Below are 13868 nucleotides of genomic sequence, written 5' to 3'. Positions count from 1 at the left end.
CCAAATGAATACATGGGTATAACAACCTGTGTTGATGGTGGTTATCATAATGATGCTGCTAACATGTATGGTACGGTTTGCTTACGCTAACCCATACGATGGCGACTATTGCTCGTACGATGATCATGATGTCTAAGATGATGATCACCATATATATGATGATGATCAATTATAGGTACCTATATGACAATACACCACACAGACGCGCACACAAACACACACACACACACACATATATATATATGTTGATGACGATGGTGATACCGATGTTTAATGACATGTAACCCGTATGATCGACGATGACCATGATAACGTATACGATGATCATACTGATGGTAGCCTGTACGACTGATGATGTCGTTTGATGACAACAAGAATTCATAAGATGGTGCCGACAGTGATCGCTAATATTGGGTGTTTTGTTTATGATAACCCATATGATGTTGACTACATCTCGTACATGGCAATATGTCATATATATGTTGGTGTTGATGATGCTATTGACGAAGATGATGACACTAATAATGAGATATATGTTACCCGTATGATCAACGCCGACTACCATAGCCTATACAATGACCACGTTGATTACCCGCACGTCTGATGATGAGGCCTTTTCATGGTGACGATGATCGATGAATATGATGATGATAACCACTATAATACATGATAATAATGATAACTTTATGATGTTGATCATCATCATAACACATATGGTGATGATGTTAACCTAGAAGATGATAATCATACAAAACTACATACTTATTCATTATGATAATGATAACACTAGAATGTTATGAGTTTCTCTATTACGAAGTTGTCAATCTTATCCAGAAAATCTTACTAATGGTTAAGATAAGATAGTTCAATAATGGATAAAATTTTAATTTTATTTAAAAAAATACGATTTTTTAAGCGAACTCAACTTTTAACGAAATTTATACAGGAATGTTAGTAAAAAAAACTAAAAGTAAGACTATGTTTTTATAATAATAAGTTATAAAACAAATACAAAAAAAATATAAATATAATTATATGCGTTAAAAAAATAAAAAAAATTCAAACAAATCTCAATGATAAAACCCCTTTCCTTCAAAACCCTAAATTGACTTCTAACTTCCCTTTCTGGTAAGAATATTTGTAATTCGTTTTTACTGTAATTCGTAGACATCGCTTATCCTGGTTAATTTGTTCTGAACATACAAACTCGTCTGACATAAAAATGCCACGTCTTAATAATGGAGTTAAGTTCCTGGTAGATATCGACATCGATTCCATGAGTAGGATGGTATGTTAATGTTATCTGGTTAATTTTTTTTATGAAACATTTTACAGTTTTGCTACATATACATTCTAAGAACATTTTTTGTGTTACTTATAGCTCATTCCTAAAGCTGTTCAACCAATGTTTGCTGACATGAAATCGAATACCAGCTGTTGTTTGATTTATGATCAAAGTGGTCGAACGTTTTCTGTAGTTATAATCAAAGTACTTGATGAGTTTTATTTTGGAACCGGTTGGATTGAATTAATCAGAGAATGTTGTATAGAAGCTGGAACATATGTTGTTTTTTAGCTTAAGTCAACATCTATGTTGAATATGTTTACTTTAAAAGGAAACGTAAATGATCAATCCGGTACTATGATATGTATTCTAGTCAGAAACCGACAAGTCCATTACTTGGTAAGTTTTAATTTCTGTTTTTAATAATTGTTTCCAAATTCAAATGTCTTTCAATTAACAGGTTTAACAGGATTTCCCTGAGTGGTACGTGATTCAAGAATTTAGTGAAAATTGCATGAATTTGCTTTTCGAGCTTATTGCTCCAGATAGATTTATGTTTAAAGTTTCATGTCTTTGGGATGGAATGGGTTGAGGTTTTTAAACAAACCAACTTGAAAGGTGGTTCGTTTGTTGTGTTTGAAATCATATCAGATATTATATTTCATATTAATGTCTTTCATGTAGATGGCATAGAATTTATCCTTCCTAGACCAAATCAGCTGTTTCTCATCTATCAATTAATCAATCAAGGTAGTTCCTCCCAAAACCCAATTCATCTTGATGAGAAAAATGATAACTCTAAAATCGTCTTCCACATGAACGTCACCAAGAAATTGGTAAATTGAATTTTTAAATTTCTTTTTTATTTACAAGTATATTCGTTTAAATTTTAACTTTATAATATATTTGAAATTTGCTTTTCACAACGTCTTCCGAGTCACATAGCTACCAAGATTGATGCCTATGATGGAATGCTAATCACTTTGGTCAATCCCGAAGGTCGTAAAAAAATGAAACTTCATGGTGAAGTGTCGAAACTGAAATTCAGATATTGTTTACCAAAATGGAAAATTTTCAAGGAGGAAAATGAATTACAGATTGGTGATAAGTGCAGATTTGAATATGACTTCAATGAATGTACTTTGTTAGTTTTAAAAGTTGATTAGTGATTTGTTGATGTTTGGAATATTTGGGAAATATTTGGTGATGTGTTTGGTGATTTTTGGAACATTTGTGATTTGGTCACTTTGGGAAATATTTGTATGGTTGTATTGATACACTTTTTAGTTAATTGTGTTGAATGTTGGTTGGTTAGTTTTTAAATGCTTTACTTTTATAGTTTCTTGTAACATCTATTTTGTTATTCACTCTTATTTTCTTTCATGGAATGTATTGTAATGGTGCATTTTGTATGAAAACTTTTAATGAAATGTAATTATGGAGCATCTTAAAACAAATCATAAAATAAAAAAACACTTTGTTAAAAACGCTTGTGATACGCTTATTAAATCGTAAACAACACATGGTTAAATGTAAAAATAAAACAAAAAACACTTTGTTAAAAAACACTATTACGCTTGTAACACGCTAATGTACTAAACATATATAAACATCCTAATACGCTAGTAACACGTTTATCCCCTTTAAATTAAATTTAAAACTATGCCAATAATCTATTGGTTCTTAATCAAAAAGGGAGACAAAACTCAAAAAGCTCCAAAATATTGGCTCCAAATATTCAAAAACTCCAAATTACATTTAACACTCTAAAAATCAAATTACACTCCAAATTGTTAAAAAACTTTTCCACTCCACAAATCAGACGACACTGAAGGCTACTCCAGAAAAAACAATCGAAGATGAAGCTTATAAATGAAATAATTGAATAAGAGCATGTTTATACTCCGATGAGGAAGCCAACGAAGACTATGACGGTCAATCAGAAGACACTGAAGGCTACTCCAGCAAGGAAGCCAAAGAAGACGGTCAAGGAGACGATGATTTAGCGACGATGGCTATCGAACCCATCAACAGTTTTGCTAAAACAAAAAAAACCTACAAGGGGGTTGACGAGGTTACCTAAGCTACGTACCGACTATGCAAACTCTGGTGGTATCAGACTGGTAGTGGAGTTTGATAATCTGGGTAGGTTCACTGGCCAAACCAGATCAAAGTTTGCATGTTTTTTAGGGAATGTTGTAAGGGAAATAGTTGGCTTGAGACATTTAAGTTGGAGGGAGGTCACGAAGGAGCTTTGATATAAACTGTGGGAACAAATAACGGTTATTCTTTATTTTTATTTGTGCATTTTTTATTTTGAGAGGTAATTTACCTTTATTGTATTATATTATGCAGAAATATTTTGAGATTGAGGCGTGTCACAAGCCTTCTGTGATGAATAGGCTCGGACACCTTCTTCGGGATTTCAGAAGAAAAATGAATGCCAAATACATTATGCCGAACATCGGTAAACCTATGAAGCTGAAGGCGATACCCAAGGGACACAGGATGATGATCAGGCAAAAAGACTGGGATCGCTTCGTTGAGTACACACAATCAGAGCAGTTTTAGGTATAAATCCTCTATTCTGCAAACGTAGATTGATAGACTATATATGGTTTATGTTTTTTTAAATATAATGAAATGATTATAATGTGTGGTTGAAGAAAAAATCAGCTTTATTAAAGGGAGCTCGAGCAAAGAATGTTTTTGATCATCACATAGGTCGAGGGGGTTAAACCTACCTTCGAGAGAAACTGGTAATCATCGTCAGCTTTTTTCTCTCTAGTTCAATGATTTGTTGTTTATGTGTCTAATGCATGACCATCAGCTGCTTTCTCTTGAGTATTTTACAAGGTCAAAAAGAAGGAAATTTAACCGGATGAGATCCTTGGCCGTGCATTAATGTGGATGAAAGCAAGGGAGGACAAAAATGGTGCATACAAGAATGCTGTTGTCGAAGGTGTGGCAACCAAATTAGTATGTTTTAGTATTAAACATTTTAAATCATGTTAATGTCAATTCATTGCCTTATATTGGTGTCAAACAATCTTGAGTCTTTTAACTTGTCTCAGCACTTGATGTGGATACATAAGCGTATTACTAGCGTATTAGAATATTTATATATGTTTTTGTACATAAGCGTGTTACAAGCGTAATAGACTCGTTTGAACAAATATATAACATATTTTAACCTAATCGTTTACAAAGTGTTTATTTACTTACATTAGTTCATGAAATTCGACGTTTTATGCTTGTAATGAATCGGCAGTTTGACATTTGTTTTCTTGCAGGTTGATCATGAGGAGCAGATCACTTCCAGAGCCCTGACACTTGAACCGTGCACATATGTCGTCACCTTAGTGCTTGGCAAAGAGAAAGGTGGGCTTTTAAAAGGGATTGAGTACGGATTGACAGTAGGTAAATATTGGGGTGTGAGTCGGTTAAAAGGCTCTTATAAGCAACGGGTTGCCCAACTTGAGTATGAGGCTGTGCAGAGAGATGAAGTGGTGAACAAGTTTATGTCTCTACTTGAATCCAAGAATGCTATGCTAGCAAGCCATGAGAAGGAACAGTTAGCATTTGAGGCCAGGTTCAGACATCTCGAAGGATTGTTGCCGCAAATGTCGGCAAGTCAAGTAAGTGACGTATGCTATATATTAATTAATGCATTCGACATACATAATTGGCACTGTTTCTGTCACAATTCGTAGGTTAATCATGTTCCAAATCAGGTTGGTTCTAACCAAACTACTAGTGCCGTGGGGCAAAATAAAATGCTAGCACCAGTAAGTATCTGAAAGTTTCTTTGTTTATTACAACTTTCCATGTGATTTTTCATTTTCAATAACCTAATAAATTGATTTGTAGGCCAGTTCTGTGGGAAACATCTTAACCTCAGGTGAGGCTGTGCAACAAGAATATGCTACTCAGGTAATCATTTGACAGTTTTATTAACTTTTTTTTAATAATTAACTTTCCATGTGAGTGTACTGATTTTGCATAAGTTAATTGTAGGCCAAGTATGTGGATAAAATAGTTGTCGAAACGGTACTCGCTCCCCATATCGCGACATCAATAAGTATTTGACAATTTCAATACTTTTTATAATTCGTTTACAATGTGAGTCTTCTCATTTTCTATTACCAAATTGCAGGCCAAGTCCGTGGAAAAAAATGTTGACCAAACGGTAGTCGATCCCCATAGCGCGACATCAATAAGTATTTGGCAATTTCAGTTTATATTTTATTACCTAATAAGTCTAACAATTCCAATTTCTTTTATGTTACCAATGAAGCCTATAAGACAATGTTGACCAAACATGAACACAACTACACCACACTCCGGATAGTAACGGCTCGAAAAAATCATAAGTAAGTATTTGACAAAATCAGTTTTTCCCTTTAATTGTTGATTGATTTCCATCAATAAGCTGATTCATTAAATCGTTTTTAGGTAAAACGGAGAAGCTGTAAAAGAAAAGTTGATGTATCTACGGATGAAGCTTCCCCACCTGCTGAAATAAAGGTATGTTAATTTCTCACCAACATGGCATATCCATGGGTATGTACTTATATATTGACTTCAACTAAGACATCTTAATTTCCCATGCTTGTTTATAGGAGTATGAGTGTCGTTTGTGTCTGAATGACAAGCGTAACAAGGTGGCACATGGTAGAGTTCATTGGTCATCGGTTCCACAATAGTTGCATGGAAAAGCAATCTCGGAAAGCAATTATTCCTTGTGAGGCAGGTGAAATTATGACTGTTGGTGACACAAATAGTACTTTTGTTGCTTGGCCAAAACCCCTAATCTTATGTGACCAGGAGGTTTGTTCCCTTTTAACTTAACCGAACAAATATCTATGTTCATTTTCATTTATTTCAAAAAATGAACACTTGTGTTCGTTTATGTTCGTTTGTTTATAATTTAAACTAACGTAATTGAACACAGATATACAAACATACACGAACTTCCCGCGAAAAGGTTCAAGTTAAACGAACGTTCGGTTCGTTGCAGGCCTACTATTTTGTTCTATTCAATTACAAAATATGACATTAATTATACATATTTTTTTTTCATATTCTGTTGTTCCAGCTACCACCACTCCCATCCTCAAAAGAACTAGACAGAGCTGGCAAGAAGGCAAAGGCAAAGTACACAAAGATACACAGGGTGACCAAACAGAAGACAAGGAGCAGTGCCAAGAAAACCTACGCCTTAGCTAGTATATAGGTAGTCATTATTTTTGTAATTTAATATTTTGCATATACATTTGCTTAAGTGAATATTATTGATAATATAATTTGTTTCTAATTTTGTTTTGTTATGCTTGCTTATAGTTGTTTTATATTACTGCACAAAAAATAAAAATAATTATATATTGCCTAATTACACACAATTTGGCCACATAGAACACATTAAATAGGTGTGGCCAAAAGTAAGACAAGCCACACCTCAAATTACAAAAATTAGAGTCTATGAATGACCATTAGTTACAACAAACACATTGTTGTGTGACGAAAGGGTACCAAAAACATTGGCCACACTTTCATCAGTTGGTTTTTGTTTGTGTGGCGGAACAAGATCAAACGTCATTGGAAAAATCACTATGTGTGATGAAAAGTATGATAATAGCCACACTTTATATTATAAAAGCATTATGTGTGACAAACGGTAAGACAATAGCCACACCACAAACTACAAAAGAGATTTTGACTAGCAAGTTCACATTTTTAGCCACATTGACAATAACTTCCAGTGTCTATATGATATGATTAGCCACACGGTACCTCACTATGTGTGACGAAAAGTTTGACAATAGCCACACTTTAAATTGTAGAAAAGCATTATGTGTGACAAACGGTAACACAATAGCCACACTATATTCTACAAAGGAGTGTTTGAGTGACAAGTAAACATTTTTAGCCACTTTTAATGTAATATCCAGTGTCTATATGATATAATTAGCCACTCTATTATTAAATTTAAGTGGCCATTTCTTTGCTATATCGACACGGTATAGGTCACAATGCAAGATTAACACAACCCTATTGGCCACATTATTATAAAATTCATGTGGCTGAAACATGATATCATGTGGCTCTATACGTGCAATGGTCACTCATAGTAAATAGTCATGTGGCCATTTTCTACCATTTAGCCATACTTATTGGAGAGACTTCTTGATGGCCAGCAACTAATGTATGTACCCTTTAGCCACACTTATAAGCACATAAGGCCACTAAAAACTGTTTGTGGACATATCATACCCACGGTGTCGCGACTTTTGGTCTCACATGACCGGAACCAGATGTGTGTGGCTAAAGGCCTACGACCACACTTTTTTCGTGTGACCGAAGGTCAATTTTCACGTAGTGATACATAAAGCATAGCTTTTTAAGATTGACTCAAAACTTGGATATTGTATTTTACTAAGTCTAGATCTCCCTCGTTACTTGATACAAACGAATACTTAATAGTTGGATCTTGTTCTTGAACGTGTATTAGATATTATGCAGAAGTGTGTGTTTCTGTGTGTGGGTTTTCTTGAGTTGTTTGCATAAAAATGGAAAGAGTATGAGATCTAGGGTTTTAGGAGACTTTTATACTCAAGCTTATGGACCTTGAGCCCATATTACTATATGACAATTTATTAAATACAAGTCCATACTAATATCCATTATACAAAATAACTAATAGTTCTCATGGATTTATAATAATAATATTTATTATTATTATTTAAAAATTCTAGGATGCTACATTTTCAAGAACCGCTGAAGTAAAGGCCTGTGACGATTTTAGAAAAATGCATTCATGGTTTTAAGTTTAAAACAATTTATGATATACTTACAAATTCAATCGCCGTTGATACGTGCATATGTTTGATAGTTCAAAATATTCATAATTAATATAAAAATACGTTAAAGTTAATAACTTTATTTCTTTTGATATTTTCAATAGATGTTATTGGAATTATTAAAGATGATATTTATGTTGAAGATATCACAAACATAAATGGTAAACCTGCAAAGATATTGAAGATGAAGTTATATGATAGCAAGTTAGTAATTTTAATTTGTATCTATTATAAATTGATCATTTATTAACAAACTTTATATATGTTTATTTCAGCGATAATTCAATCAATATGACTTTATGGGATGCATATGCAATGAGCGTTCAGTCTTATGTTGAGAAAAATCCACAACAAACTGCTATTATTATTGTTTTACAATTTGCTACATATTATGATGGTAAGTTAAACAAACAAGGATAGTTTAGAAACTATATAACATATTAATTTGTATAATTTTCTAAGAACTATCTTAACTGAATTAACATATTTGTATATATTATTACTTTCAGAAGAACCTGGAGTCTATAATGCTCTTAGTATTACAAAATTATTCATCAATGAAGAAATTGCTAAAATTGTGGAGTTTAAAAAAAAGTTTTAAATTATAAGGCTCCGGTCCCGGTGCCCTACTTTATGTTGGATTTACTCATAAACACAGTTCTAAATGGCAGAGCGAATTAAAAGTTTTACGAAATATAAAGCTTCAACGATATATTATAATAACCATTCAAATCTTTCCATAACAATTAAACTCTTGTCTTTAAACATAATATAGAAAGCCACATTTAAACATCATAACATTCTTCTCAAGATGACAGCCTCTTCAGTCCAATGCCATGTGTCTTCATTCCAGATAGCTGCCTTATCCTATTCACATGCGTGCATACTAAAAGTCAGTTATGCTAAGTGAGTTATAGTTAATCAGGCAACATACATTCATACAATTACATATACACATATGAATATACATATTATATGCTTTATTTGCTTACCTTTCTTTCGTACATGCATACATTCATACATACATTCTCTCATACTTTCACACTTTCATATCAAATGAATAACTATCTATACCAACTCATAGATTAGTGGGGTCCAGTCTCTTCTATCTCAGATATTATTAGGGCATGATCTCTTCTGTCTCATATATTATTTGGGTCTAGTACCTTCTATCTTAGATATTATTATGGTCCATTCTTTCTATACAGCCATACATATATTTCGTTACATATACATTTTATTATATACTTTCATACATACACTTAACCTCATACATATATCATTCATACACATTCACATATCATACACTTACCACTTAAGGTAGGTGTATTAACAATTCCATTGAGTATATACCCAGGCTCGAAAACATAACAAGGAAATAAGGCTACAAACTCACATGTGTCTTGTGTTTCTCACAGTTAACTATAATACCCCTCCTTAGTTGTGCACGACTAACTGTGTAGTAATTATAAGTAAATTAACTATCTTTAACTTTATCTTACTTCTAGGTTATTGTGACCCCTAGCTAACAGGGGTCTGGGGGCAGTGCCCCTGGCAGTGGGGTCAAGGACTAGCAGCCCCTAGCAGAGTCCAAAGGGCAGAGTCTCTGTCCAGGGTCAAGATGTCATTTCAGCTCGGAAAAAATTTATTTTCATTAACAGTCATTTAATAAAATTTCATCAGAATACTTAAGTTTGAACTAGTCGAATGAAAATTTTAATCGAATAGAAATTCTAATCGAATGACAGATTCTAGTCGAATGGACGGTTCTAATCGAATGGCATATTTTAATCGAATCGAATTTGAATCGACTACTATGTCCATTCGATTCGATTACTTTGTCCATTTGATTTGATTACTTTGCCCATTCGATTCGCTTAGTTTGCCCACTCAATTCGATTACTTTGTTTATTCAATTCAATTATTTTGCCCACTCGATTCAGTTACTTTGTCCCTTCGATTTGATTACTTTTAGCTTGAATATGATTTTATTGCAATCATTTTCTAGCCTTTCTTTTCTACTTGTTTTGCCCGTTTTGCATAATAAATGAGCCTATGACTTTAATCATATCGATTCCTTTCAATAACATGATTCAAACACTACCCGTTTGTCCCGTTTCATTCCAAACATATTGTTTACAATCAAGTTTATATTTTTCTTGCATTAAAATGCCAGATTTGCCTTAGTATATACTCTTTGGGCAAACCAATCTCAAAAACTCAACCTTTAATCTAAAACATAAATTTTTGGCTTACTTTTAGCAATGGTTTAGATTCGACACGTGATTATGGACGTGTTTCTTTCTTGTATGATGAAGATCTAACGCAACCCTTCTTGGTTCGGATTCAAATATGATTTGAAATGGAGGAGAAGTGTTTGTGTGTGTTTTTTAGTGTCTTATGTAGGCTAGAAGATGGAAGCGAGGGTTTTAGGGAAGCTTAAGGGGGGTTTATATACACTGAAGGCCATGGACATAAGGCCCATTATAATCCGTTATTTCATTTTTTATTGTCCTAGCCTATACTCTATTATTTTTATTTAACTTAGCTAAATAATAACACACCATCAAGCTAGGATGTTAAATAAATTGATGTTTTATTTTTTAAATTGTATATGTATTTGAAACTTTCATTCTTAGTTTGCTTGAGTCAGCTGAGTTATCTGGAAATCTTGTTATATCTCCAATAACTATTTGTGATCCATTGTTTGAGGATTTTGTAAATGACTCATAGCTCACCAATGTTGTAGAAGTCGTTGAGATCCAAACTATAAGTTAAAATCTAAAGTGTGTGTGTGTGTATATATATATACACACATGTTTATGAATTTAGTTTTGAAAATGTTCAATAGTAATTTATTAACTTATATTTATTTTTTTAGGGAAAAAAATGGTCGTGTGTGGAAAGCTAATGCCATCAGATAACTTCAAGATTTGGTATCATATTGGATGTTAAATATGTTCTCTTCAGCTTAAGGTAGATAACAAGTGTAGTCATGAAGCAGAAATTGAGGGGGAAACAATGATGAACCAGTTTAGAGGAAAATATACTTGTGAAAGTAAAAAATTCAATGGCGCTATTGTTGAGACAGTTGCAGGTTTGTAAAACAAAATTGAACAAAATATTAATAATTATTTTCCACAATAAATTTTTTCATTAATAATGTCAGGCCCTTCGATTTCAGCTGGATCTTACTTAATCATGTCATAACTCACACAGATTAATGTGCCGACAAGAGAGTTAATGATGGGTTGCTATATTTAGAAAGATTAATGTTTGTTAAAGGCGGATTCAATAACAAACAGGGTAGTTGCAATGAATAATCAAAGGTAGAAAGCACACACAGGATTCACTCAAAAGATTTCCATCTATATAATTTTCATCATACAAAGTGGATAATCGATTTAGGGTTTTAGGAATCCTAGAACAGCCGTCACACGATATTCTCTCTCAATAAATGTGTCTGTCTATCCTTATCCGTGAATATCGTGTTTCGTGTGTATGTGTCTTTTTTCTGTCTTTTTCTAGCGGCTTGCCCTAAACATTCTATTATAGGCCTGCCAACCTAGGACAGCTGTCATTCCTTCTAGAAACCATAAATACAATGTACATATTCAAATTACATATTCAAAATAAACTTAGTGTAAAACAAGTCTTCCGGGTAGGCTTTTCATAAATCTTCATTTTCCGAGTACGCTGTGTACTCTGCCATCCTTCAGGACTTGGTAACATAGAAGTATGCCTGGGATCAGCTTCTGGGTAGACTTTGCTTGAAGAGTCCGGGTAGACTTCAGTCTTCTTGACTTTGCCAGACTTAGCCCGACAAACCCTTATGAGCAACCTTGTTCTTTAATGATCCATTTCAACTTTTTGCTAAAATAACTTATTAGCAAAGTGTACTCGGGAGAATAATACCTTGCTTGAGATGAACCTTGCCCGATGTTACTTAGAGATATTCCATTTTCATCAAGCCAACTTGGACCATATTTATTAATGAATACCTTGCCCGGTCTTCCAATCATTTGGCTTTTTGGACTTGGTTAACCAAACCTTACTCGGAAGAGTAGTATACTTGGCTCTGAAGAACAAACTTGCTTGATAAAGTGAACCTTACCCGGATTTACATAAACTAGTGTACCTTGCCTGGAAATGCACTAATTTGCAAACCCTGCTCGGATATCCACTAAAGTAGACTTCTTGAAGTAAACCTTGCCCGATAGACAAAATATCTTACCCGGCTAAGTAAAACTTTGCTCGGATGTCTAAGGTGTGCCCGGATCCATACTTAGCGAATTCTGAGGAGGTTGAGAAGATTTCAATCTTCCATATACTTTATTCTGGTCAAATCTATGACTCAACAGGACCAAACATACATGTGAATATATGTCCTTTCAAAGTTAGAACTATTGACATAGTTTTAAGTGAAGGAATAAGAAACAAGTTATTATTGCCCCAAATACATTCAGTTTTCAGGTCAATGGCTATCCTTTGAATCTGTAGAGATTTAAGGACCAAACATACACGGGTGCATGTCCTTCCAACTGGGCAAATGACATAGTTTTCAGCAAAAACAACTACTTGAGACTTTTCTTAAAAAAATCCTTCTTTTAAGCTTCTATTAAAACTTGAACTGAATAATCTTATCATATCTCTGCACCATTAACAACATGCTCATATTTTGATCAAAATAAAGTATTTATGCAAAATTCATTAGAAATTTCATTAAATCACTTAATTTTGACTTAAAACAAATTTTGACATAAACAGTTGCAGTACATAATTAAATCTGAATGACACTCAATATTATTAGGACAAGCAAACATTTAACAACATTCATGTGTAAGCGTATCCTAACAACATCAGATGATCAGATAAAACACATAGTCAAGCATTAAAGCAGTAATGTCAAATAAGCTTACTCTCACAAGTAAATCATAACACATACACTTATTTTAACATCAAAAATGCACATCAACTGATAATCATGCAAACCTATCTATCAGATCAAACATGTCAAATTTTGCATACATACACAGTTAAAGCACATAACAGTTAACATATTCAGTAGCATATTCAAATATCATACTTAAGTAACATAATCAAGCATATTCACTAAACATTCAATATGTGTAATCTCTAACAAAATAATCAGTTATCACAGAGACACACACAACCAGGCACACATCTTTAATCAGATTTCATCAGAGTTGATCATTCCCAGGGCTTTCAGAAGAAAGTTGAACCTGGTTCTTTCAAGTGGTTTGGTGAAAAGGTCAGCCATATTGTCACTTGTATCAACTCTTTGCATTTCAATCAAACCATTTTCACTGCAGTCTCTAATGAAATGATGTATGATTTCAATGTGCTTAGTTTTGGAATGTTGAACTGGATTCTTAACAGTAAAATATGCAGCAGTATTGTCAATAAGAATAGGGGTGTTCAAGAAATTCAAATCATAGTCCAACATCTGATTTTGAATCCATAGAACTTGTGCACAGCAGGCAGATGCAGCAACATATTCAGCTTCTGCAGTAGAGATGGAGACTGTAGTCTGCTTTTTGCATTGCCATGACACTAGCCTTCCACCCAAAAATTGACATCCTCCTGAGGTTGACTTTTTGCTCATGTTACATCCATCATAATCACTGTCTGTATATGCAATCAGATCAAAAGATTGGTTCTTTGGATACCAAATCCCTAGGTCTGGTCTTCCCTTCAAATAT

The 13868-nt window shown here is 33.5% G+C and overlaps 1 protein-coding gene across 1 annotated transcript; it reads left to right on the top strand.

The window, feature by feature from the left end:
• Positions 1-460: 460 nt before the first annotated feature.
• LOC143629173 (uncharacterized) lies at positions 461-8746 on the top strand. The gene is made up of 4 exons (XM_077098519.1): positions 461-542; positions 8250-8349; positions 8421-8542; positions 8655-8746. The coding sequence occupies exons 1-4, from the start codon at positions 461-463 to the stop codon at positions 8744-8746; spliced, it is 396 nt and encodes a 131-aa protein (XP_076954634.1).
• Positions 8747-13868: the final 5122 nt, after the last annotated feature.

The sequence above is a fragment of the Bidens hawaiensis genome, unplaced genomic scaffold, assembly GCF_021521415.1.
Source record: "Bidens hawaiensis isolate Kalapana, Puna unplaced genomic scaffold, B.hawaiensis_p1.1 tig00005168_1, whole genome shotgun sequence".
Lineage (NCBI taxonomy): Eukaryota > Viridiplantae > Streptophyta > Magnoliopsida > Asterales > Asteraceae > Bidens > Bidens hawaiensis.
Note: the sequence above shows the minus strand (reverse complement) of the source record. Positions and strands in the feature narration are given on the sequence as shown.